This window comes from Eubalaena glacialis, chromosome 7, assembly GCF_028564815.1.
Source record: "Eubalaena glacialis isolate mEubGla1 chromosome 7, mEubGla1.1.hap2.+ XY, whole genome shotgun sequence".
Taxonomy (NCBI): domain Eukaryota; kingdom Metazoa; phylum Chordata; class Mammalia; order Artiodactyla; family Balaenidae; genus Eubalaena; species Eubalaena glacialis.
In genome coordinates this window covers 22,759,491-22,785,162 of record NC_083722.1, presented here as the reverse complement: position 1 = coordinate 22,785,162, position 25,672 = coordinate 22,759,491, and the positions used below count along the sequence as shown (strand labels likewise).

Here is a 25,672-nt window from a genome sequence, read left to right as displayed (position 1 = left end):
CATATATATATTCTTTTATATATATATATAGATTCTTTTCCTTTATAGATTATTACAGAATATTGAGTATAGTTCCCTGTGCTATACAGTAGGTCCTTGTTGGCTATCTACTTTATATATAGTAGTGTGTATATGTTAATTCCAAACTCCTAGTTTTTCCCTCCCCCCTACTCCTTTACCTTTGGTAACCATAAGTTTGTTTTCAATGTCTGTGTATCTACTTCTGTTTTGTAAATAGGTTCATTTGTATCATTTTTTTTAAGATTCCACATATAAGTAATGTCTTATATTTGTCTTTGTCTGGCTTATTTCACTTAGTGTGATAATCTCTAGGTCCATACATGTTGCTGCAAATGGCATTATTTTATTCTTTTTTATGGTTGAGTAATATTCCGTTGTACATATGTACCACATCTTCTTTATTCATTCATCTGTTGATGGACATTTAGGTTGTTTCCATGTTTTGGCTATTGTAAATAGTGCTTTAATGAACACTGGGGTGCATGTAACTTTTTGAATTATAGTTTTGTCTAGATATATGCCCCAGAGTGGGATCGCTGGAGTGGTAACTCTATTTTTAGTTTTTTAAGGAACCTCCATACTGCTCTTCATAGTGGCTACACCAATTTACATTCCCACCAACAGTGCTGGAGGGTGAGGATAACCCCATTTTATTTAGCATTTACTATATGTCAGGTACTAAGTGTGCTATGTTCATCAGTGTGTCTGTGTATGTGTCTGTGTTTCTATATGTATTGGGAGGGAAAAGGAAGTAGAAGTATAAATTGTTATTTTTTCTTAATATGAAAGAATAAATAAATTGTTTCAATGACTAAACACGTGAAGAAATCAGACAAAGACTGTTCGTAATGACAATGGCTACTTTACACAATAAATGTGCAGAGAAAACTGTTACTGCTTTTCCTCAACATTACATATGGAAGGAATTCCGATTATTAAAAAAATTTTCTTGTGTATAATATTGAACAGTCACCAAAAACAGGACAAAAGTGTCTTTTTCCTGGTGAATTCACCACCCAACAGTAACTTTCTTAAAGCTCCCTTCATGGCCTCATTCCTTAAGCTGCGTACAATAGGGTTCAGTGTTGGGGGCACTACTGTATAAAAGATAGATATCATAATGTGAAAAGCAGTTGGAGAATCTGAAGTCGGTTTTAGAAACTCAAAAATGCCCGCGGAGAGAAAAAATGACCTAACAAAGAGGTGGGGCAGGCAGGTAGAGAAGGCCTTGGATCGGCCCTCAGCATAGGGTATACTTAGAACTGTGGAAAAGATGTGCATGTAGGAGAGAACAACGGAGATGAAGCAGATTAATGCCGGCACAGTCATGAAAGCAGCCACTCCAATCACTCCAAGGTAATCATTGGAACAGGAGAGCTTCAGCAACTGGGAGATATCACAGAAGAACTGGTGGATTATTTTGGCCCTACAGAATGTGATGGAGAATGTGGCAGCCGTGTACAAGATTCCAGAGATGGCTCCACTCAGCCATGCAGCTATCACAGCCCACTTACAGGCTCTGGGATCCATGATGACCTCGCAGTGAAATGGGAGGCAAATGGCTGTAGAGCGGTCATAAGACATCACTGTGAGAATGGCCACCTCAGCCCAGGCCAAAGATGTGAAGAAGAAAACCTGAAGTATGCACTGACTGTGGCACTATAGACATTGCCCATAAGTGAATTGTCAATGGACTGGGGGACTGTGACAGAAATGAAAGAGAGGTCCAGGAGGGAAAGGTGTTTCCAGAAGTAATACACTGGGGATTGGAGATGTTGGTCCAGGGTTGTGATGGCGTTAATTATGAGGTTACCTGCTAAGGCTAATAGGTACATCAGCAAGAAAAGCAATGCATGTAAGATCTGCAGCTCACGGTTGTTGGAGAACCCCATGAGGGAGAACCCCATGAGGAAGAACCCGCTCATTGTGGTTACATTTGCCATAACCATTTTGGAGATACACATTGTGTTGGCAGCTGGAAGATAAAGAGGATAGGGGAAATGCAGTAGAGAGATGTTAAAATAAATTATTCATTTATTCATCATTGCTTCTTTCAACAATTAACTTTTAAGTACCTGTTATTCATCAGCTGTACCCTAGATGTTGAGGATCCAAAGGTGAAGATATGTATTTCTTGTGATCATGGAGCCTACAGAAAACACTAGTAAACTGCTAGTTCCTGAGTGCAAATGTGATCAGAGTCACTGGTCCTGTCACAGAAGAACAGTTGAATTTCCACGACTAAAAAACACTATTCCATTTCCACAGATGAAACTCATTGCTTTGCTTTAAGTCAAGAATAGAAAATCAGTGATCAACTCTTGATTAGAGGTTATCTTAAAATTGGACAAATTTTATTTGTTTATAGCATATTGCCCTATTTTAGTAGACTGAATGGCTCTTTAGAGGAAATATTGTTGAATGGGGTGATACCTAAGGTTCTTCCCTGGCAAACAATTCTATTATAGCGAAAGCCCCTGTAATTGCAGAGCCAAGGGCCAAATTATGTAGTGCTATTGCCCTTCCAATTAACATTTTATTTAATAAATGTCTCATTGAAATGAAGAGCAAAAAACTTTTGCAAAGGGAATACTTATATTTCACTCTCAGATTTAGTGTTTAATCTGATTGTACAGAGCTTCTTCTGGTACCTAACAGCTTCCTCTTTGAAACTTCATTTCTAATTTCTCCCTTTCTGTGCCTTGTTTTTTGTCCACCTTTCCCTTGAACTGATCAAATAATAAACAACATTATTGTCCATACTTAATTTTGATTTTGGTACATTAAATATTTTAGTCTGCCATATTTATACCAGTAATTACCAACAGTCTGGGAAATAAAAAGACTGAACAATTTTGAGCATTCATTTTCATGAGACAGACACCATGCTCTATTTTGTCATAAAGTATGTCTCATTTAATCCATACAAGTTTTATTTCTTTATGTTCTATGGTGTAGGCATTTTAATCTCTATTTTTAAAAGAAAAAAATATGGTTTAGAATACTTAAGTAACAGAATTGAGTCTGAGTACCAAACATTTTCCTTTGCAATTCACACCATCGCCTTACATCTAAAATCTCTAAGTATTTATGAAAGACATGAGGAAACACTGGGAAAAAGGCCAAAATTACACTGAACGTTTACCTATCCAAGGCTTTGCCTTTCATGGTGATATCAGAGACTATGATATCACCACAGTTATAGTACAACTACTATACTGTTATAGTACAGTATAAGTACTTTACATGTTATAGTACAATTACTTTACTGAATATTTATATAAACACATAAAATATTAACGTTTCCTAATTTACTGGCTTTTCTTAAATTGCTCATTTTGTAATATATTCATGTGAATTAAATATATGACCTTTATTAATCATTCATTTTCCTTGTTAGAATTAATAGTCTTGCTTTTTCAAATTCAATTTGAAGAACATAAGGTTCTGTCAGTTTCCATAAAACGTTTTTCTCTTTCCTCATTCAAGACTGTAAAACTTACCACAGCAGCTGTTGGTATGTAGGTAGTTATCAAAGCTGATCACAAAATTCTGACCTTTCTCATCTATAGTGACATCTTTTTAAGCATGTTGTTTCCCTTGAGAACCCAGGGTTTTTGTTGTTGTTGGGCTTTTCTTTTTATTTTCTTTCATCTTTTGTAATGGAAGCCTGAACTGAATAAAAACATTTCATTTTCTCTACCTCTCTGTCACCTGGCACTTGGAACTTTTTGCACAGAGGAGGAGTGGTTTGGTAAACTGTGGGGTTTTTTTGTCCCTAGTTCAATGGTTTGCAAACTTTAGCAGTGGTATGAATCACCTGGAGAGCTTGTTGAAACGTAAGTACCTAAGGCCCACACTTAGTAATTCTGATTCAGGAGGTCTGAGGTGACATCCGTAAATTTGAACGCCTAACAAACTCCCAGATGCTGCAGCTGCTGCAGCTGCTGCTGGTCTGAGTGCCACACTTGGAGAACCACTGTGACAGCTAAATCATGCATTCCAAAAAGGCAAACAAGATTTTAAACATTAAAAGAAATCTTTAATGTTGGGTGTCCTGGAAAACTAGAGGTCAGTGTTTATAGAAACTGAAGCCTATGCATTGCATCTCAGACTTGGAACAGCTATTTTGGGCATCCATTATGATCTCTAATAAACATAAAACTATCTACTAAAAGATCCTAAAACAAATTTAGCAACAGTACCTGAGAATCCCATAAAGAGGCCCAGTCCATTAAAATTTATTATTTAAATATTTGTCACTAGTTTATAAGTACTTAGAAATGAATGTAAGCCCACAATGTTGTTTTGTAATTTCTGAATTCTCTTGCCATGTTTTATACACATTATTAATATTTTCAGTAATAATCATATGACTATAAATTTATGAAATTTATGTTACAAAGGTTTCCTCTGAAGCTACATGGATACATATTTACTAAGTTTTAAAGGCTACACAGCATTCTGCTCAAATTACTTTTCATTTAATAATTTTAAAGTCGAGGACCAGATGGTTTCAATGGTAAATTCTACCACAAATCTAAAGAAGAATTAATATTAACTCTTCTCAAACTTTTCCAACAAATAGAAGACAAGGGAACACTTCCAAAGTCATTTTATGAGACCAGGTATACCCAGATACCAAAGCCAGACAAGTATACTACAAGAAAAGCAAATTACAGCCAATGTCCCTGATGAATATAGATGCAAAATCCTCAAAATAATATTAGAAACAAAATTCAACAGCACATTAAAAGGGATATACAGCATGACCAAGTGGTATTTATCCCTATGATGCTTGGATGTTTCAACATAGGCAAATTAATAAATGTGATACACCATGTATACAGAATGAAGGATTAAAATCATATGATCATCTCAATACATGCAGAAAAATCATTTGACAAAATTAACATTCTTTCATGATAAAAACTCTCAACAGATTAGGCATAGAAGGAATGTATCTCAACATAATAAATGTCATATATGACAAGCCATGCCAACATCATATGCAACTGTGAAAAGCTGAGTGCTTTCACTCTAAGAACAGAAAAAAGATAAAGCTGCTCACTCTCACCCCTTCTTTCAGCATAGTATTGGACGTCCAGGTGAGAGCAATTGGAAAAAAGAAATAAAAGGAATTCAAATTGGAGAGGAAGAAGTAAAACTGTCATTATTTGCAGATGACATGATATTAAATACAGAAAAACCCTAAGGGCTCTATCAAAAAACTATTAGAACTAGTAAAAACATTCAGTAAAGTTGCAGGATGCAATCAACATAAATATAGTTTTTTTTTCACTAACAATGAATTTTCAGAAAGAGAACTTAAGAAAGCTATCACGAGTTCTGGTTCAAGATGGTGATGTAGGAAGATTCTAAACTCACCTCCTCTAATAAACACATCAAATCTACAGCTACATATGAAACAATTTTCTCTAGAACAAAAACCTAAAAACTGGCTTTGTGACTCCTAAACATCTACAAATAAGAAAAAATTTATATTGAAGCAGGTAGGAGAGACTGAGAGACAATCTCACTAGAGGAAACTCAAAACCTGGAGCTTCTCCTCAAGGAGCCAAGAGTTTGAATCTAACATCAAGCACCCCAACTTTTAAGACCTGCACCTGGAAGACAAGCCCCCCAAACATTTAGCTTTGAAAACCAATGGGGCTCCAAAACCAGATGACTTCACTGGTGAATTTTACCGAACATTTAAAAAAGAATTAACTCCAATCCTTCTCAAACTCTTCCAAAAATCAAAGAGAAAAGAACATTCCCAAACTCTTTTTATGAGGCCAGCATTATTCTGATCCCAAAACCAGAAAACACTACTAGATTAGAAAAATACAAGTCAATATTCCTAATAAATATAGATGCAAATATTCTCAATAAATACTAGCAAACCAAATTAAATAGCACATTAATGAGATTATTCACCATGGTCAAGTGGACTTTGTACCTGGGGTACAAGGACGGTTCAACATATGAAAACCACCCAATGTAATACATCATATTAATAGACAGAAAGAAAGAACCATATGATCATCTCAATAGCTGCAGAAAAATTATATGACAAAATTTAGCATCAATTCATGATAAAAACACTTAACAAATTAGGCATAGAAGAAACGTATCTCAACATAATAAATTCATATATGATAAGCCCACAGCTAACATCTTACGCAGTGGTGAAAGGTTGAAAACTTTTCCTCTAAGATCAGCAACAAGACAAGTGTGTCTCCCTCACCATTCTTATTCAACATAGAATTGGAAATCCTAGCTATAGTATTTAGCCAAGAAAAAAAAAATAAAAGGTATCAGAATTTGAAAGGAAGAAGCAAAATTGTCTCTATTTACATATGACATAATTTTATATATTGGGTTGGCTGAAAAGTGCCTTCAGTTTTTAAGTAAAAATAAAAGACACATTTTTCATTTTCACCAAGAACTTTATTGAACAACATATTCACCCTTTTGTTCCACTAACTTCTGCCATTTTTCAGGCAACTTCATAATTCCAGCTTCCCAAAACTTTTTATCTTTTTGAGCAAAGAACTGTTCCAGGTGCCTTTTACAGTCTTCCAGGGAATTGAAATTTTTTCTATTAAGAGAATTTTGTAAAGACCTAAATAAATGGAAATTCAAAGGTGCAATGTCTGGTGAATACGGAGGATGAATCAGAACTTCCCAGCCAAGCTGTAACAGTTTTTGCCTGGTCGTCAAAGAAGCATGCGGTCTTGCGTTATCCTGATGGAAGATTAGGTGTTTTCTGTTGACTAATTCTGGATGCTTTTTGTCGAGTGCCGCTTTCAGCTGGTCTAACTGGGAGCAGTCCTTGTTGGAATGAATCCCTTGGTTTTCCAGAAGGAGCTCATAATAGAGGACTCCCTTCCAATCCCACCATATACACAACATCACCTTTTCTGGATGAAGACAGGCCTTTGGTGTGGTTGGTGGTGGTTCATTTTACTTGCCCCATGATCTCTTCCGTTCCACATTATTGTACAGTATCCACTTTTCATCGTCTGTCACAATTTGTTTTAAAAATGGAACGTTTTCATTACATTTAAATAGAGAATAACATGCGGAAGTACGGTCAGGAAGGTTTTTTTCGCTTAACTTGTATGGAACCCAAACATCAAAGCGATTCACATAACCAAGCTGGTACAAATGATTTTCAATGCTTGATTTGGATATTTTGAGTGTGTCGGCTATCTCCCGTGTGGTATAACATTGATTGTTCTCAATTAATGTCTCGATTTGATCGCTATCAACTTCAACTGGTCTACCCTACTCTAGAGCATCGTCCAGCAAGAAAACTCCAGCACGAAACTTCACAAACCACTTTTGACATGTTCAATCAGTCACAGCACCTTCTCCATACACTGCACAAATCTTTTTTTGCATTTCAGTTGCATTTTTACCTTTCTTGATATAATAAAGCGTCATATGCCGAAAATGTTGCTTTTCTTCTTCCATCTTCAAGATTAAAATGGCTACACAAAAATTCACCAGTTTTGATGTCTTTTTTTAAATGCACACTGATATGACAGCTGTCATATACAATCTAACAATATTGTTTTGAATGAAGTTAAAGACAATTAAGTGGGGCTTCCCTGGTGGCGCAGTGGTTGAGAGTCTGCCTGTCAATGCAGGGGACGCGGGTTCGAGCCCTGGTCTGGGAGGATCCCACATGCCGCGGAGCGACTGGGCCCGTGAGCCACAATTGCTGAGCCTGCGCGTCTGGAGCCTGTGCTCCGCAACGGGAGAGGCCGCGACAGTGAGAGGCCCGCGCACCGTGATGGAGAGTGGCCCCCACTCGCCACAACTAGGGAAAGCCCTCGCACAGAAACGAGGACCCAACACAGCCAAAAATAAAAATAAATAAATTAATTAATTAAAAAAAAATACACTATTAAAAAAACAATGTCAAGTGATTACACATTTAAAAAAAAAAAAAAAAGACAATTAAGTGCTACTAGAGCCATCTTATGGAAAAAACCGAATGAACCTTTTGGCCAACCCAATACAAAAATTCCTAAAGACTCAACAAAAAAGATGTTAGATCTAATCAATGAAGTAAGTAAAGTTGCAGGATACAAAATTAACATACAAAAACAGTAGTATTTCTATACACTAACAATGCATTTTCTGAAAATAAAATAAAGATATCAGTCTCATTTATAATAGCATCAAAATAGTAAAATACTTAGGAATAAATTTAACCAAGGAGGTGAAAGATCTCAACTTTGAAAACTACAAGAAATTGATAAAAGAAATCAAAGAAGACACAAATAAATGGAATCATAGCCCATTTTCATGGATTGGAAGAATTAATATTGTTAAAATGTCAATACTACCAAAAGTCATCTATAGATTGAATGCAATCACTATCAAGATTCCAAAAGCATTTTTTACAGAAGTGGAAAAACACCCCTAAAATTTATATGGATCCACAAAAGACCCCAAATAGCCAAAGGAATCCTGAGAAAAAAAACCAAAGCAGGAGGCATCAAGCTTCCTGATTTTAAGCAATAGTGTTAAGCTATAGTGATCAAAACAGTATGGTAGTGGCATAAAAACAGACAAATAGAAAAATGGGACAGAATTGGGAGCTCAGAATTAAGCCCAAGCATATATAGCAAACTGATATTTAACAAGGGAACCAAGAATATTAAATGGAGAAAAGACAGTCTCTTCAATAAATGATATTGAGATATAACATGTATATTCACATGTAAAAGAATGAAACTGGATCCTTATCTGACATACAAAAATTAACTTGAAATGGATTAAAGACTTAAATGTAAGACCTGAAATCATGAAACTGCTAAAAGAAAACAGGGATAAAGCTCTTGACATGGGTCTTGGCAGTAGTGTTTTTGGATATAACACCTAAAGCACAAGCAACAAAAAATTTAAAAAGTGAGACTACATTAAACAAAAAAGCTTCTGTACAGCAAAATAAACCATCAACAAAATGAAAAGGCAACCTACAAAATGGGAAAATATTTGCAAACCATATATCTGATAAGGGGTTAATATCTAAAATTAATTTTTAAAAAAATTCATACAAAAAAAAAAAATTCATACAACTCAATAGCAAAACAAACAAACAAACAAACCTCAAATAACTCAATTAAAAATGGGTAAAAGACTTGAACAGACATTTCTCCAAAAAAGATATACAAAAGGCCAATAGGTATATGAAAAGATATTCAACATCACTAGCCACTAGGGAAATGCAAAACAAAACCACAATGAGAAATAACCTCAGCCTGTTAGACTGGCCATCATCAGAAAGATAAGAGATAGCAAATGCTGGCTTGGGTGTGTCCATGACACCCACAAGGCTACAGCAAACTTAGAGACAGCTCTTAAAGTATTTGCGCACTTGGACTGACTTGCCCCAGGAACCAGACCAGACAGCAGACTTAAACACACCCCAACTCTTTATGTGATAAAGGCCTATTTGCTTCTCCTGGAGCTTCAGCCTGAGGGGCAGGCATCTGGTTGGGCACACATATAGTGGTCTACTGATTTTCTCTCAGGGATGGAAGCCAACGGATGTCATCTTTGCACTTTCCCTCTGCCTTACTTCAGCTCACTAGTGTCTCCCAGAAAGGAGCTTGTACACTCCTCTGGCACCCCAATTCTTGCAGCTGCCACCAAGGGAACCCTTGTACACTCTCGGGAGGAAGGTAAACTGGTACAACCATTATGGAGACAGTATGGAGGTTTCTCAAGAAATTAAAAATAGAACTACCATATGATTCAGCGGTCCCACTTCTGGGTATATACCCAAGATAATGAAATCACTATCTTGAGGAGATATCTATATTACCATGTCATTGCAGCATTATTCACAACAGCAAGATATGAAAACAATGTAAGTGCCTGTCAACTGATGAATGTTTCACTCACCAGAGTTGATCTTAGTCAGTAGGAAACAATCTCACTTAATCCTAAAACTGAGCATCTTTATTCTAGAATTGAGCTGGTTTTATTTATTTATTTTCTATAGTATAAGATTTATTTTCTATAGTATAAGTTCAGACTTACATTCCTCTAGCAAGAATTATCAATTTCAACTTTATTGGTCACCCATGAATTCATGCGTGTTTGTTTGGACCTCATGTAAAAAAGAGAATGTTTAGTAATTGTTACATAAACTCATACAAAATTACAGAATCAAAGCATCTTAGAGTTAAAACAAGACTTAGAGGTCATTGAGTCCAAGCTTTATCCAAACACTATATTTTTCTAAAATAACTCTGAACCTGATAATCTAGTCGCCATTTTAACAATCCCATAGGTGGGTAATTTTTTTCCAAGGATGAATGTATTCAGTTTTCAAATACCTAATGAGAAAGGCATTTTCAAAAAATTGTGGTATGAACATTTAACATGAGATCTACCTTTTTAACAATGAAATAAATTTTAAAAAAATTTTAAAATCTTACATCTACTCTTAAATGTCAAAAAAAACCCCACTAAACAACGAAATAATGTCATCTGCAGCAACATGGATGGACCTAGAGATTATCATACTAAGTGAAGTAAGTCAGACAAAGACAAATATCAAATGATATCACTCATATGTGGAATCTAATTTTAATAAAAAGATACAAATGAACTTATTTACAAAACAGAAACAGACTTACAGATATCAAAAACAAATTTATGGTTACCAAAGGGGAAACATGGAGGGAGGGATAAATCAGGAATTTGGGATTAACATACACATACTACTATATATAAGATAGGTAACCAACACGGACCTACTGTATAGCAAAGGGAACTCTACTCAATATTCTGTGATAACCTATATGAGAAAAGAATCTGAAAAAGAATGACTATATGTATATGTATAACTGAATCACTTTGCTGTACACCTGAAACTAAAACAACATTGTAAACCAACTATACTCCAATAAAATTTTTAAAAATTCAATGTAAATTATATTCAATTTGACAACTATTTAAAAATAGCTCTAAGTTCCCCTATTTTTATATTTAATAAAAATATTTTCATATTTTTTAAGGCTAAGAAATTGAATTTCAAACATTGTAAAATCAGTTTTGATTGCCAGTGACTAATACAGTGCTGCCTAAATATTGCAATATGTTTCACCTTGGTTTTACAAGGCTATTATGAACAATAAAAAAGGCAACTCGTGAGTGATCAAAAAAAGATATTCTGAGGTTCAGTTTTGAGGAGAGAATTTTCTATTTTAACATAGTTTTTTTTTATTGTGGTCTATTGTATACTTTCATTAAAGCTTTGAATAAAGATAGTAGGGTATTACCAAAAGAAATCAATATTTAGAATCAATATTTAGAAGTTAATCAACATTCAGAATATTTAGACTTTAAATCAATATTTAGAATCAATATTATACATGCTGATTAATAGAGAATCCAAAGATTTCAACATATTAAAATAGTGGGATAATTTTTTTAAATTGTGGGATATTTCACATAGAATAAAACAATGAACTATATTTCATAAATAAAATCACATAAAATCAGAGAAGTGTGTGGGTGTTTTATTTTTTTAAAGAATGGATAAATATAATCAATACATGTTAATAGCATCCAATGACCACCAAAATACTAAAAACAACAACAACAACAACAACAAAACTCTTAAAATAATACCTACCTCCCTTATCTGACCAAAATTGAATTTATCATTTCAGAATTGAACACTTTAAGAAGATCGTAGACAAATGGGTGTGTTTGCAAACAAAAGTGTTTAGATATCATTCATTTAAATTACTAGAAAGCTCAGAAAGGACCCATATTTGCAAACTATTAAAATTGGTTGTCTTAGTGAAATGTTAAAGACATACTGTATGATCTCACTTATATGTGGAATATGAAAAAACAAACAAACTCATAGATAAAGAGATCAGGTTGGTAGTTGACAGAGGCAGTTGGGGGGGGAGGGTGGGCAAAGTGGGAGAAGGTGGTCGAAAGGTACAAATTTCCAGTTATAAGACAAGTAAGTTCTGGGAATGTAATGTACAGCATGGTGACTAAAGTTAACCATATTGTATTGCAAATTTGAGAGCTGCTAAGAGAGTAGATCTTAAAAGTTCTCATCACAAGAAAAAAAATTGTGACTATGTGAGGTGATGGGTGTTAACTAAACTTGTGGTAATCGTTTTACAATATATACATATATCAAATCATTATGTTGTACATGTAAAATGAATACAATGTTAAAGTCAATTATATCAATAAAACTGGAAGAAAACAGCAAAAAGATTACTGGAAAATCTCCAAATATATGGAGATTAAACAACACACTTCTAAATAACACAAGGGTCAAAGAAGAAATCTCAAGAGAAATTTTAAAGTATATTTTAAAAAATGGTTGTCTTTTTGTCTGAATCAATTTAAAGTTATGATTTATGTCCCTGTAATCAAACTAGAAATAGTGGGTATTAGCTATATTCACATGGAGGTTTTCTCAAAATAAACAATAATCTTCAAACTCTGTTCCTGGAGATACAGTGAATACACTAGTATAAGGAAGAATTTTCTTTAAAGCAAGATTCTGGACAAAAATTTTATGCAGACCTTTTAGAATTCAGACAAAAATCTAACTGCAATGTTCTTGTAAAATTCTTCTTTTTTTTTTTTCCATCTATACTTTCAATTTCTGACTCGTGCATCTATAACTTTAAGATTCCAGCTCTTAATCCGTGCCATGAAGATGTTCTTCCACAGCTTCCCTAAGCTAGCAGAAAGACCAGAACTTCTTTTTATTTATAATCCATTTGATAACATTGGATGGTCTGAAATTGCTTATATGTCTCAGATGGAAAGATTTTCCATTAAAAGTTTAATTCTCACTTTACCTTTGATATCTCCCCATTGTCTATGAAGATAAATGATAAAATGTAACTGAGTCATTACTGGTTTTCCCCTTGATATCAATAATGTTTTTGGTTTTGCTTGGAAAATAGTGAACTATTAAATTAGAAGATTGTCGAGAGTTTAGCTAAGCTACTCCATAGTATTGGTGCCTTGGCATCTATTTTGTTTGGCCAAGAGGCTGGCAGGGACCTTAAACTGACACTAGCCCCTTTATGCAACTGCTCTCCCTACATAACAGCCTCAGAGTCACAAGCAAATGTAAGTTCCTGATGTGACTTCCCCAACAGCCCTTGTGATCAACAATCTCTTCTTTGCCTCCCAGGGCCTTACCAGGGCTCCACCCCTGTGGAGCTTACCAAAACCCCACTCTTTTGGTTTGAAATGACTGATCTGGCCTTAGCTTGGGAACCCCAAACCACTCCACCCATGGACCCTAGTAAGGACATGTGCCCCAGATCTTATCACTCTCTGTCTGCACTCTGCTTTCACTTTCCCTTGTGGCCTGTCACGGCATACTGTGTACTTCCTCCTGGACCTGTGAGTAATAAACCTCTCTATTTCAATTTCTCTTGTGGTCTGTTGTTGAACCATATCAACTACATTCCTCTTCTATATTCTAGAAGAAAATATGTAGAACTGCTGTTATTTCTTCCTTAAATGTTTGGAAGAATTTGCCATCTGGGCTTGGAGATTTTTTTTAGAAGTTTTTCAATTACACATTTAATTGCCTTAACAGTTATAGGACTATTCAGTTTATTTATTTTGTCAAAAGTGAGCTGTTTTAGTTTTTGGTTTTTAAGGCTCATTGATTTCACTAAAGTTGTAGAATATACGTGCAAATATTTTTCATGATATTCCCTTATTATTCTTTGAATGTTCAGAATCTCTATTGATAGTCTCTCACCCCTGATATTGATAAATTGAATATTCTTTCTTATTTTCCTTGTTAGTCATGCTGAAGTTTCAGTAATTTTATCGATCTATTCCAAGAATCAGATTTTGGTTTAAATGACTTTAATATTTTCTACTTTTAGTTTCATGGATTTCTACTCTTTTCTTTATAATTTACTGGTTTCTATTTCACTTGGTTTTGTTTTTCTCTTTTAGTTTTGATTTTAAGGTGGAAGTTTAGATTATTGATTTGAGACCTTTATTCTTTTTTCATATGAACATTTAATAATATGCTTTGTCCTTTAAGCACTGCCTTAGCTGCATCGCACAAATTTTGATATGTGGCATTTTTATTTTTGCTTACTTCCAAATACTACCTAATCTCCTTTGTGATTTTCTCTTTGATCCATGGATTACTTAGAAGAATATTATTTAATTTTCACATGCTTGGATATCCTCCTGTTATCCTTCTGTTGCTGATTTCTAGTTTAATTTCATTATGGTCTGAGAACATTTCACAGATAGATGAGTGAGGAATTCAAGACCTGAAATCTCATTCACCTTCTACTTTCAAGGATTTCTTGATTTAGAACCTATTGCTATGTGATTGGGGAGAAATACCTAACTCCATTTCCTTCTACTTTTCACTTTCAGTATCCAGGATTAAAATACGAGAACTCATTTAACAGGTTTCTTTTTTCTTCTGCTACTCCTTAATCTAGAAAATTAAAGTAACCAATAAGATTGATTCTTGTAGAATTATGGTCATAAGCAGGTGGTCCTAAGGCAGTAATCCTGTGGTCCAATGGAGTTGTTAATCCAAATTTTTCCCTGGAATCTTTTTTTATGAAAAATCAAAGTATTTGTAATAAAAAGAGTGATAGAGTTTCAGGTGGATAAGTTTATATTAAGTAGTGCCATATTTTTGTACAAATTTAATTAATGTAAGAAATATGACTTTGGCCTGCTCACTGGTTTGTGCTTTCTCTAACGTATAACCCTCTCACAAATCAAGCTGTGGATTTAGAAAGAAATTTAGAGTTTTTTAATCTTATAATTTTAACTCAGAAAATCATGTGCTGGGTTACATTTATAAATATGGCTATTGATGTAAGGGGCAACACAAGCAATAGTGGCTTACATTTCTAATAAGTTTACATGGTCCATAATGGGAATACTGGTATTTTACTTAATTGTGATATTTACCGCAGGTATCAGTTTTAAGCATTTTTTCCACAATTATATTTAGATAATAAAATATCTTACATTTGGGATTTTATGTATACTATACTTATATTAGTCAAGGTACAATAACATAGATTTTGCTGCAGTAATAAATCAATTCCAAACCCCAGTGATTTAAAGCAAAATACTATATTTCTTATTCACATAAAATCTGATTTGGGAAGTCGGTGCTTCCTTCTTTCCAGTAACTAAGGGATCCAGACCTCGTCTATCTTGTGATCTAGCCATCTCAAAACGTGGCTTTTGAGGTTGCTACAGCACAAGAGGAATGCAAGAAGTAGGAAAAAAAAAAAGTTTTTTTAAACTGTGTCAACCCAGAAAAGACAATTATCACTTACAGTCACATTTTATTTTTCTGATTTATGTGGTTCCAATGTACTTAGAAGGTAGATATTAAAATGGGGTATCACACATGGTAAGAAAGAGGAAACAGTGTAGTGCCACATTACTTAAACCTTGATTTGTTCCTGACACTGTTGGGAATTTTCTAGTGCTCCTCTAATAAACAATAGACACTAGACTTTGTTTTGAAATAGATATTTTTTACCTTATTGAACATGCTTCCCTACTGCTCCTTCTATATCACAAACCATTTTTCTATTTAATGACTTACTGATATTTAAAAAATCTACTAATATAACGTTTAACAAATTTACTGATGTTTTAGTAATACTTTCAAGAATATTAAAAAGATTTCTTCATTAATCATGTTTTCAACATTGCACTATATTAATTTGCCTGCTTGACAGTACATGTACTATAATTAATTTAATTGTGTATTTAAATGTACAAACTTCTAAAATATCAGGTATCATTCAGGTAAAAATATTAAAAATTCAGAACGGTTTTTTTGGTTAAGTCTCAGGTGTTTGCTCTGATATGCCTGTAATATTGAAGGTAAATCAAAATATACTATTAGGGTTTTGGGGACATATCTGAAGCAATCTCCAACAGCAGCACTAAATTTCTTTGCTGACCCATGTTTTTGTTTCAAAATATATGCAACTTCTACAACATAGTATATCCATGTTTGTTCCAATACAAAATAGTAGTTTCAGTGTTCTTTTATTTAAATTTGATCTAGACCTTTAAGCAAAACTAACAAACTCAAGAAGATATAGCATTTTTATTTAGTAACCTCAAATACCCTCTGAGAAGTAAAATACACAACCTCTTAGAAGTACACTGCTTTAACAGAATGAATAAATTAACACTATAAACATTTTTTCTCAATACATATATTAAGATATATATAATATCATATTGACATGAGGTTCTATGTAAAAATGAATCATGAATTGTGAGAAACACTGTGATCAAAAAAATTTTTTTTAATGTTTAGTATCCTTTTCCAGATTACATTAGAATTAAGGAAACAGACTCTCTTTCTCTCATATAACCAGGAACCTTCATTTTTCTAAAAGCTGTTTCCTCATATTCTAGCTTCATCTGTCTCCCAATTGGACCACAGAAAGTGGAAGTGCTCACTGTATGTAATTGACAGGAAGTAGATCTTTGCACTCTTCTTTTTAGGAGCAGAGGGGAGGGTTGCAGTGGTCCTTGGAAAAAAGAATAAAAGCAGCAGCTCTAGATCCAAATACGGTGGGTGCATTTACTGAGCATTTATCAGGTCCAAAGCATGACAGAGAAATCTGCAGAAATCTGAGAAATTACAAAGATGAATATTGCCTGGGCTTGGGAAGGACTTATACTGACAGGCAATGCACTGATGAGGTGTTCAAATAGGACCCACCTGAGGGGAGGACGCCGTATGTGCTTGGGGATAACCAGTGTTGTCAGAAAAACAAATTCTAAAATGCAGTTGAGTATGCTGAGTAGGAAAGCACCAGGATTCATGCTGACGTGTGGGGAGAAAAGAGAAATTAATATGAAATATTCCATTACATAAGGTGATCTCAATTTACCAGAATATTTCATCTTTTGGGGGAGATTTCATGCATATTTTATATTAAATCCTATCTTCAGTATTTGCAGTTCCAAATTTACATGATCTTTGGCAGTGTTGAACTTACATAGATCGTTAATGTTCCCAGTCATATACCAGTTTAATTCAGACTTCAGAATTCATACCATCCAGCATATTTATTCTCCAAAATTAAGGGAGAAACACACTGATGAAACACAATGATGGATTTTGAGAATATTCATGTTTATCAAGACCTTAGAGAATATCTTATTAAGAGACTGTGATTCATTACTTTGACATAACTGCAGAAAATTGAAATAAATAAAAATGATTAAATGTATTTATCGATAGATTGTGCTTTGGAAAGGATAATTTTATAAAGAAAGTTTGGGGATGTGTATGTGAAAGAGAGATTGGCAGAAATTGTACTAATGCCTCAGAATAAGTGTTTTGTTCGTGATTTTATAAATCATCAAATAGAAAATTATGTAGAGTTCTATGAATTTAGAATTAAAATTTTATTATTTAGATTTACTTTATGGGACACAGAGCTACAATATTAAATATTAAATTCAATGTTCTGTAAGAAAGGCAATTTCATACACCTTTGAATTAAGGCAAGTGTTAATATCCCTATTTGGTGGCAAAGAAACTATAGTCAAAGATAATGAATGGTTTTCCCCAAAAGGCACACAGATTGTACATCACTCTGTTTATGGGGCTACATATACTCACTAATGAAGAATGAGATTTGATTTGCATTTCAGGCAATGATGCTGAGTTTTTGCTGAACTCACTCTATTTTCTTTAGGCATCTTTGACTAATATGTATTTGTGAGGCAGTTTATAGCCAGAGGCTATAAGACTTTTTTTTTTTTTAAATAAAGCTAAAAAATCAACCGAGGCTTTTAATTCAACATGATATTCTCATAACCCCTACATTGAAATGGGCCAAATTTACCCAGTCAAGTGGCAAAGGAAGTTACATTTTTAAGCTCATAAATTACTAGTAAGTTTTCTCAAGTTAGAGTATTTTCTGCCTTAATTTTTCCACCACTGTTCACGGTCCAAAGCATCCTTGTGTTTTCTCTCTTCCTCCAGAGTAAATTCTATTTGTATTGACCATAACCTCATTGTTTATCGTAACAGTGTAAGACTGACTGAGGTTTATGGCAAAAGTAATTTATATTTAAAATCACCGTCTCTAAATTTTTTATGCATTTCCCTTTGCATACTTCTATCTTATATGCTTTTGACCTAAATGTCTTTTGATATCACTTGCCTCTGGAGCCTTTGGTGAATGATATAATTGGACTTTGAATGTTAAAAGATGATTAAATGCTGTCAACACATGTTGGTTAAAGTTAACTCAGGATAGTAGTGGCATTTTTTTAAAAGATGGGATCATTTCCAATTTACCTGGCATTCACTTAGAAACAGTTTATTCCAAATATATTTTCTAAACTTTCTAAATATCTTTCCTCTAGCTATTAAACCAGTTTCTCCCCCTAAAATTAAGTTAACTAGTAGTTAGGGTTAGGGATAAAAGTGATATGACTTGGTAAGATTCAATATTGTAAAACAGATGTCTCAAAAGTGGATAAGTGCTGTGTGGAGATCACTAAGAGTTGATTGTTTCTTTCTTGGCCCTGTTCCACCTGTGAACTTTACGACACTTGATACACTGTTCTCTCATCACTTCCATGTCTGACATCTTCTTTGAAAGGCAAACACATCCATCCTTACTTCTTAGGTCTTCTCTTCAGAGATCATCTTGTCCTGACTCAATATTCCTTAGTCAGTGCCCTTCTCAGGGCAGCTTTCACATCCTTGTTCCTCAGTGTATAGATAAATGGATTGAGTGTAGGTGTGACAATCCCACAGAACAGAGCCATGATCTTCCCTCTGTCACGAGAATAACTAGAGGGAGGCTGGACATACATACTGATGGCTGTAAAGTAGAAGAGGGAGACCACCAGCAAATGTGAAGCACAGGTATTAAAGGCCTTCCAGCGACTTTCAGCAGAGCGGATCCTCATTACTGCCTGAGCAATGAACACATAAGTGCCCAGGATGAGGGTGAGGGGCACCAGAAGTAGCAAAACCCCAGGCACATTGAGCTCAGCCTCATTCACATGAGTATCAGTACAAGCTAGTTTCAAAAGAGCAGGAACTTCACAGAAGAAATGGTCCATCACCCTCTGTCCACATCTTGGGGTCAACACTGTGAGAGTGGACTGCACAAGGGAGTTAACAAAGCCACTAATCCAGGTCCCAGTGGCCACGTGGATACAGCGTCTCTGGTTCATGATGATTGGGTAGTGAAGGGGCTTGCAAATAGCAGCATAACGATCGAAGGCCATGATGGCTAGAAGTATGCATTCAGTAGAACCCAAGGGCAAGAAAATACAGAGTTGGGCAACACAACCACCGTAGCTAATGGTCTTTTCTGGTCCCTGAAGGTTGACTAGCATCTGTGGGACAGTGCTGGTAGTATAGCAGAGGTCCAGAAGGGATAGATTAGAGACAAAAAAGTACATGGGACTGTCAAGCTGGGGATCCAGGCGGGAAACTAGGATAATGGAGATATTTCCAAACAGGGCAAAAATGTAAGCCACCAGAAAGATTACAGAGTGGTGTCTCCAGCCAGGGGTGATCAGAGAATCCCAATAAGATAAAATCATCTAGTGAGCTCTGATTATTGATCCACATATTGGCACCGATAGGTGAAATTCCAGCTGAGACCTCTAAATACCCACTTCTAGGGATGGGCATCAATGGTAAAAGGAAGCCACTGGAAATTAAGGACCAGAGATGCTAAGATGAAACTCTCATTTTTGCTGTAATCTGCATCTATACCCCAATTATGGTAAAATGTCAAGCCAACATTATCAGTGTAATATTGAAAGATTATTAAGAAAAGAATAAAAAGAACACTAGCAAAGTAGTTGGGAAATTTTCCTTACGTAATGAGTGTCTTCTGGTTAGCTATCATTCCCTTGGATTTTGATGTCTTCTCTTCTACAAAGTTTCGATAGAACTACCATCAACCCTACTTGTCATGAATATTTAACAGAAACAACAAAGTATAGATTAAAACAGATTGCGAGAAGGCAGAGCTTCCCAAATACAGGCTGAACAAAAGACAGTATGAGGAAGGCAGGTGGGTCAGCAGCTGAGGGGGAGCCAAGGCATCTTGGCATTTTCTTCTTCCTTAAACTGACCCTGGTCAGAAACATCATGGGAATTGGAGCACTTCATAAATTTTGTACAGTGAAAAGATGGAGTATCAGGACTCCTGTTACCCCTCCCAAGCATTAGTACTGATCCTATTAAGAAAATTTTAAAGTAGGGGGAAGAAACAAAAAAATTCATATAAGATAACATACACACAAAATAATCAAGCCTCAGAAACTTGTCTGCTGTGAAATGCTCCTCTAAAGATATCTAAATAAATTTGATGAACTTTTAACCTCTGAGTGAAATCACCAGAAAGAGTTTCAGATATTTGGCTCCCTGAAATTTGGGGCTATATATAAATTTCTAACCTCTCAAGATAATCATGAGCACATTAAACATTCCCCCCTTTCTCTTCCTTCCTCATTTTGTTTTCTTACTCATTAATTATAATATTTCTACCATCTGAGGTGCCTCTATCCCACTCTTCCTCCATCCAAATTACATAATTCCTCTATTATAACATTTCTGAAGGATAACTCCAATGATTAATTTTTTAATTCTCTAAAACCTACATTTCTTTAGGTTTGACTCCCACATTTTAGCAAATTTGTCTCATATTTTATTTCAAGTTATTTTATAAAAGACATTTTCCTTCTCCCTTCAAATCCCAGTCATTCCTTTTACTAGCTGTGTGACTTTGGAAATGTCATTTAGTCCTTTTGTGCTTCAATCTTCTCATCTTTAAAATGAGCATAATTATACTCATCTCATAGGACTGAGTGATTTAATGTAAATTGTATATATAAAACCCAGTTATTTTCATATGCTCGTAATTCAATAACTGTTAATACTTATTTATTTCCCAAATTATGAATTCCCTAAAGTACTGGATTTTTCTTATTTTTGTGCATCTATATGCAGTGTATAATGGTATTTGTAATAAATAGATAATTAATAGATACTGAGCGACAATAAACATGATGTGGCTGCTAGGAAAACAGCCCAGGAACCTCTGATTACTTAATTTTCTGATCCTCTTAGTTGGCCTTACATTATATTCTTCTTGTGCTCCTAACTTAGTAGAATTAGTAGATTTAGTTGGCCAGGTCTATTTTTATGTTGGTGTCATTGAGTTGTGGAATTAGGCAGTGTGGGGGGAGTGAGTGACAGTGAGAAACGACAGGGAGAAGTGCTTGCTTCACAGCCCCAAACTCAGAATCATTAAATCTAAAATGGAGCTCCTTATCTATCCATCTCACACTTCTAATTTCTCTGCTTTAGTTATAAAACCACAATTCTTTTGGTATCCTAATAGTTATCTTGGCAATTACAATTGCCTACCTGTCATCCAAGTTGTCAAACTGGACCAACTTTTCTTTAATGTTGTCTCTTGTATCTATCCATTAAATCTATATCTACACAAAAACATTAAAACAGACACATAGAAAATAATTCAATGTTACATAGTCTCTAGCTTTCAAAGTGGTCTCCGCAAGACCAAGTCTTGCAAGTCCGCAAGTTCAAGTCTGGTCATGCACATCTCAGTTCAAAATTCAGCAGTGAATCTCCACATTGTAACACATTATATTAAAATGCAGCCTTAGATTCAATGCCTCCTATAATAATGGCTCAAATATAGCCAAACTTTTTTTTTTTTTTTTTTTTTTTTTTTATAAATTTATTTATTTTTGGCTGTGTTGGGTCTTCGTTTCTGTGCGAGGGGGCCTCTTCCGTTTCTCTAGTTGCGGCGAGCAGGGGCCACTCTTCATGGCAGTGCGCAGGCCTTTCACTGTTGCAGCCTCTCGTTGCGGAGCACAGGCTCCAGACGCGCAGGTTCAGTAGTTGTGGCTCGTGGGCTTAGTTGCTCCACGGCATGTGGATTCCTCCCAGACCAGGGCTCGAACCCATGTCCCCTGCATTGGCAGGCAGATTCTCAACCACTGCGCCACCAGGGAAGCTCCATAGCCAAACTTTTAATTTTCATAGCCAAACTTTTTATTTTCTCCCTTGTGTTTATGCTGATATGAAACACCATTGTTGCTTTCCATCCTGTAAGGACCGTTTCAAGTACAAAAATGTTCTTAATTATTTCCCACTCTCCTTCTTTACTAATCCTCCAGAGCACTTTATTTGTAATTCTCTTATGATACACTCCATATTTTATAAAAAATTATATATATAATTTGTTTCTGTTTCTGTACCTGTCCTATTTTCCTGACCATATTGATTATATACTCTGAAAGAGTAAGCATGCGGTAGAAGCAAGAGTGTATGTTAAACATGATAAGTATTTACTACATTTTAATTAATTTCAATTCTATTGAAACCAACAACTGTGAAACTCTTCCCTTTGGTGTTCTTATATGTTAGATTATGTTAGCATCTTGATTTTATGAGTTATTTTCATTTATGACCTCAATCTGTTTCATTGCTATTTCATCACAACAGAACCCAGATACATCATTTGCTTTTCCATTTCGAGCCCAAAAACCAAAGCTGAGTTTAAATATGCCCTTCTTTACTCTTAATGCAAACATTTTAAGGGTTTTACTGCTAATTCTCAAAATGATGTAGCCAATCAATAAATACATTTATTTTACTTACCAAAATCAATAGATTTTGAACATGTCACTCCATACACTTGTGACTAGATTTGTTCACCTAGAGAATAAGAATCAAAATACTTGTGTATAAACTCCATACTGCTTGCATGACAACTAGATAAAGAAAAAACTATGCACTATAATATATAATATTAAGGGAAATAAAAGCAGTAGCTGAAATATTAGTAGGACTGCTTACATGGTAAAATTATATAAGAATGTTTCTGAAAATTTCCAAGTGCCTGTGACCTTCTGTGGAAAATTAAGTTTATTTTCCTGAGACTTCCCCTTACAAACCCTATCTTTATAACTAAAATAACACTCTTCATTTAAACTGGTCTTATCCAATTTCTTTTCTTCTCCCATTTCTTATCCTATGATAGAGAGACTTTAGGAATAGAGCCTTGGAAATATGATTATGCTTTGTATTATATTTTATTTCCAAAGAAATGGGACAGATATCATTGTCAGTTGACTAGAGAATTATTATAGAAATAAAACATAGTATCCTGTTTCAACATTGAGAAACAATTTTATCTTTATACATAATCTCTGAACCAAATTTTACCTAATCTATTTTGATCAAAGAAAAATCACTCCTGTGTTGCAGGGTTACTTTACAGAAGGATGCCCCTTAATGAGCATGCAAGTAATTCCTTATTCAATTAGAATCAAAACAACTGTAGAATTCACCATATCTGAATTGCTTTCTTGCTAAATAAAGACTGAGGATCTCATTATTGAGTTACCTGCACTCAGATATTATTTTTCTAAATCTAAAGAAAGCTGAAAATTTTCTCCTACCTTTCAAAGATTACTGCCACACAATCTTTATTGTTTTTTATTACATCTCTCTAAATGGACACAGCATGCCATTAAGTTTCTGAGATAAGCTTGGACTGTTATGAATAAAATCAAATCACATACTCCAGGGGAACAGTAAAGTTATTAAAGATAAATATGTAGCATGTTTTACTGGTTTTCAGAATACATGACAGCATTCTTAAACACTGAAGATATATAAAAACATGGTGATAAAGTGAGTGATGTTAAAATGATAGCAATAGATAAACTCAGAAAGTAAAGAGGGAAAAAATGAAGAAAGAAAAAAGGGAACGAGGGAATTCCCTGGCCGTCCAGTGGTTAGGACTCTGCACTTCCACTGCAGGGGACACGGATTCCATCCCTGGTCAGGAACTAAGATCCTGCATGCTGGGCAGCGCGGCCAAAAAAAAAAAAAAACAAACCAGAATCAATAGAATTATTAAAAAAGAAAAAGGAAAAAGGGAATAAGACAGCTTATAGAGGGGAGTTCTTGCCTTTCTGGTTGTATATGAAAATTATGGGATTCGTAGAGCTTAATTTGTCTAAATAGGAAGTTAAAGAAAATGCTGATGAGTCCCCCAGAGGGTAAGAAAATGGAGCTGGGAAGAAAGAAGAATCTGTGCTTCTCAAGCAAATAGGAACAGCAAAGGAATGAAAGGGCAGCAAGAAGGAAGTATCTGAATACGTGGCTTAAGGAAACGGACATTTTTTTAGATGTTTGCATCCTGATATACTCTTTAACAACTTTGTAAGCATGATTCCTGTATAATATGTTAAGACAAAATAGAAACAACATCTAGGTGTTCATTTCACCTCTGATTCACTTTAGATATTTCTTCTTAATATTATTGTCTGAGGATCTTTGCTGTAATTTCAATGCCATGCACTGTGCCTATTGGATTCCCTTATTCTAAATTGTCATAGATTTAAACAATCTTTGATTTGTTTAAATAGTATGACTTTCAGAGCTCAGTTGGTTTCTACACAAAATCAATATCTTATTATTCATAAACTTTGTAATGCAAATAGCAGTTTCAATCTAGAGAAGTGATAAAAAGACACACCTAAAAATATTTAAATGAAAATATAAGGTCCCAAAGGTAAATAACACTAACAGTAAATTTGTATTTTCCCATAGCTTTCCTCATAATAAAATAATGTATACCAAGGATTTAGAAACACCAGACTATTCATATCAAACTTTCCATAAACATATATGTAATTTGCTTTGGTACTCATATAACAATCCTCCTCACATGTATGTTTGTTTTGTTCTCATAATAATCTTCTAAAGTAAAAATGATTTTTTTTAATGATAGAAGAGAGGAAACTTGGGCATCAAGTAGTTACAGGACTTGCCCAAGTATATAAATCTAGAAAATTCAGAAGCAGAAATTTGAATAATATAAGATTTTGAATCCTAGGTCAGTACACTTTTCATAATTTCATTGTTCTCCTCTCAAACAAAAATATATGCAGCTGTGGAATCAACCTTTTGAAATTAAAAAAAAATTACATTAGAGTTTACCCCTGAATGGTCCCTTTACTCCATCTTATGAAGCAACCAATCACAAAGCAAGGTGACCTTTGATTTTTACTATCCTTACCTCTCCAAATCCCTTCTGCATTTACTTGATGCTGGGTTGTAATTCATCAGTTGTTTAGTATATGACAAAGAGGGGGGAGTTATGGGAGACTGACCTGTGGCTCAACCATAATACCCAGACTCTGGTTTTCTGTTTGCATTTCTTCTCAGTTCTGCAGAGTATCAGCCAAGCTCTCTCTGACCTACTAAAGGGCCAGCTTCAAGAAACTAACTCCAATTTAAGGCTGTCCATAGAATTTGTAGATCCACAGGGAGCTCTCCCATGAGTTTTCATACTGTTACTATCTTAGTCCCATCCTTCCATTTAAACCTCTGAGATTCAGTATAATTAACATCTGCTGCTGCCAGCATGTACAGGAGAAAAGAACCAGAGGGACTAGAAGGTGAGACAACCTCAAAAACAATCAGGAAAATGTTTCTAATGAAATACAAACTTCGGGCATGTCAATTTGGAGAGTCATTTCAGAGGAAACCAAATCAATT

At 34.7% G+C, this 25,672-nt stretch overlaps 2 protein-coding genes across 2 annotated transcripts; both read right to left on the bottom strand.

Moving 5' to 3' along the window:
* Positions 1 to 956: 956 nt before the first annotated feature.
* LOC133095664 (olfactory receptor 14J1) lies at positions 957 to 1,970 on the bottom strand. The gene is given in 3 exon segments (XM_061197413.1): positions 957 to 1,022; positions 1,024 to 1,682; positions 1,685 to 1,970. Coding segments are annotated over 3 exon segments (1,011 nt in total).
* Positions 1,971 to 18,521: 16,551 nt separating this feature from the next.
* On the bottom strand, positions 18,522 to 19,758 carry LOC133094359 (olfactory receptor 2B6-like). Its single transcript, XM_061194898.1, is given in 2 exon segments — positions 18,522 to 19,606; positions 19,608 to 19,758. Coding segments are annotated over 2 exon segments (990 nt in total). The 5' UTR covers positions 19,751 to 19,758; the 3' UTR covers positions 18,522 to 18,759.
* Positions 19,759 to 25,672: the final 5,914 nt, after the last annotated feature.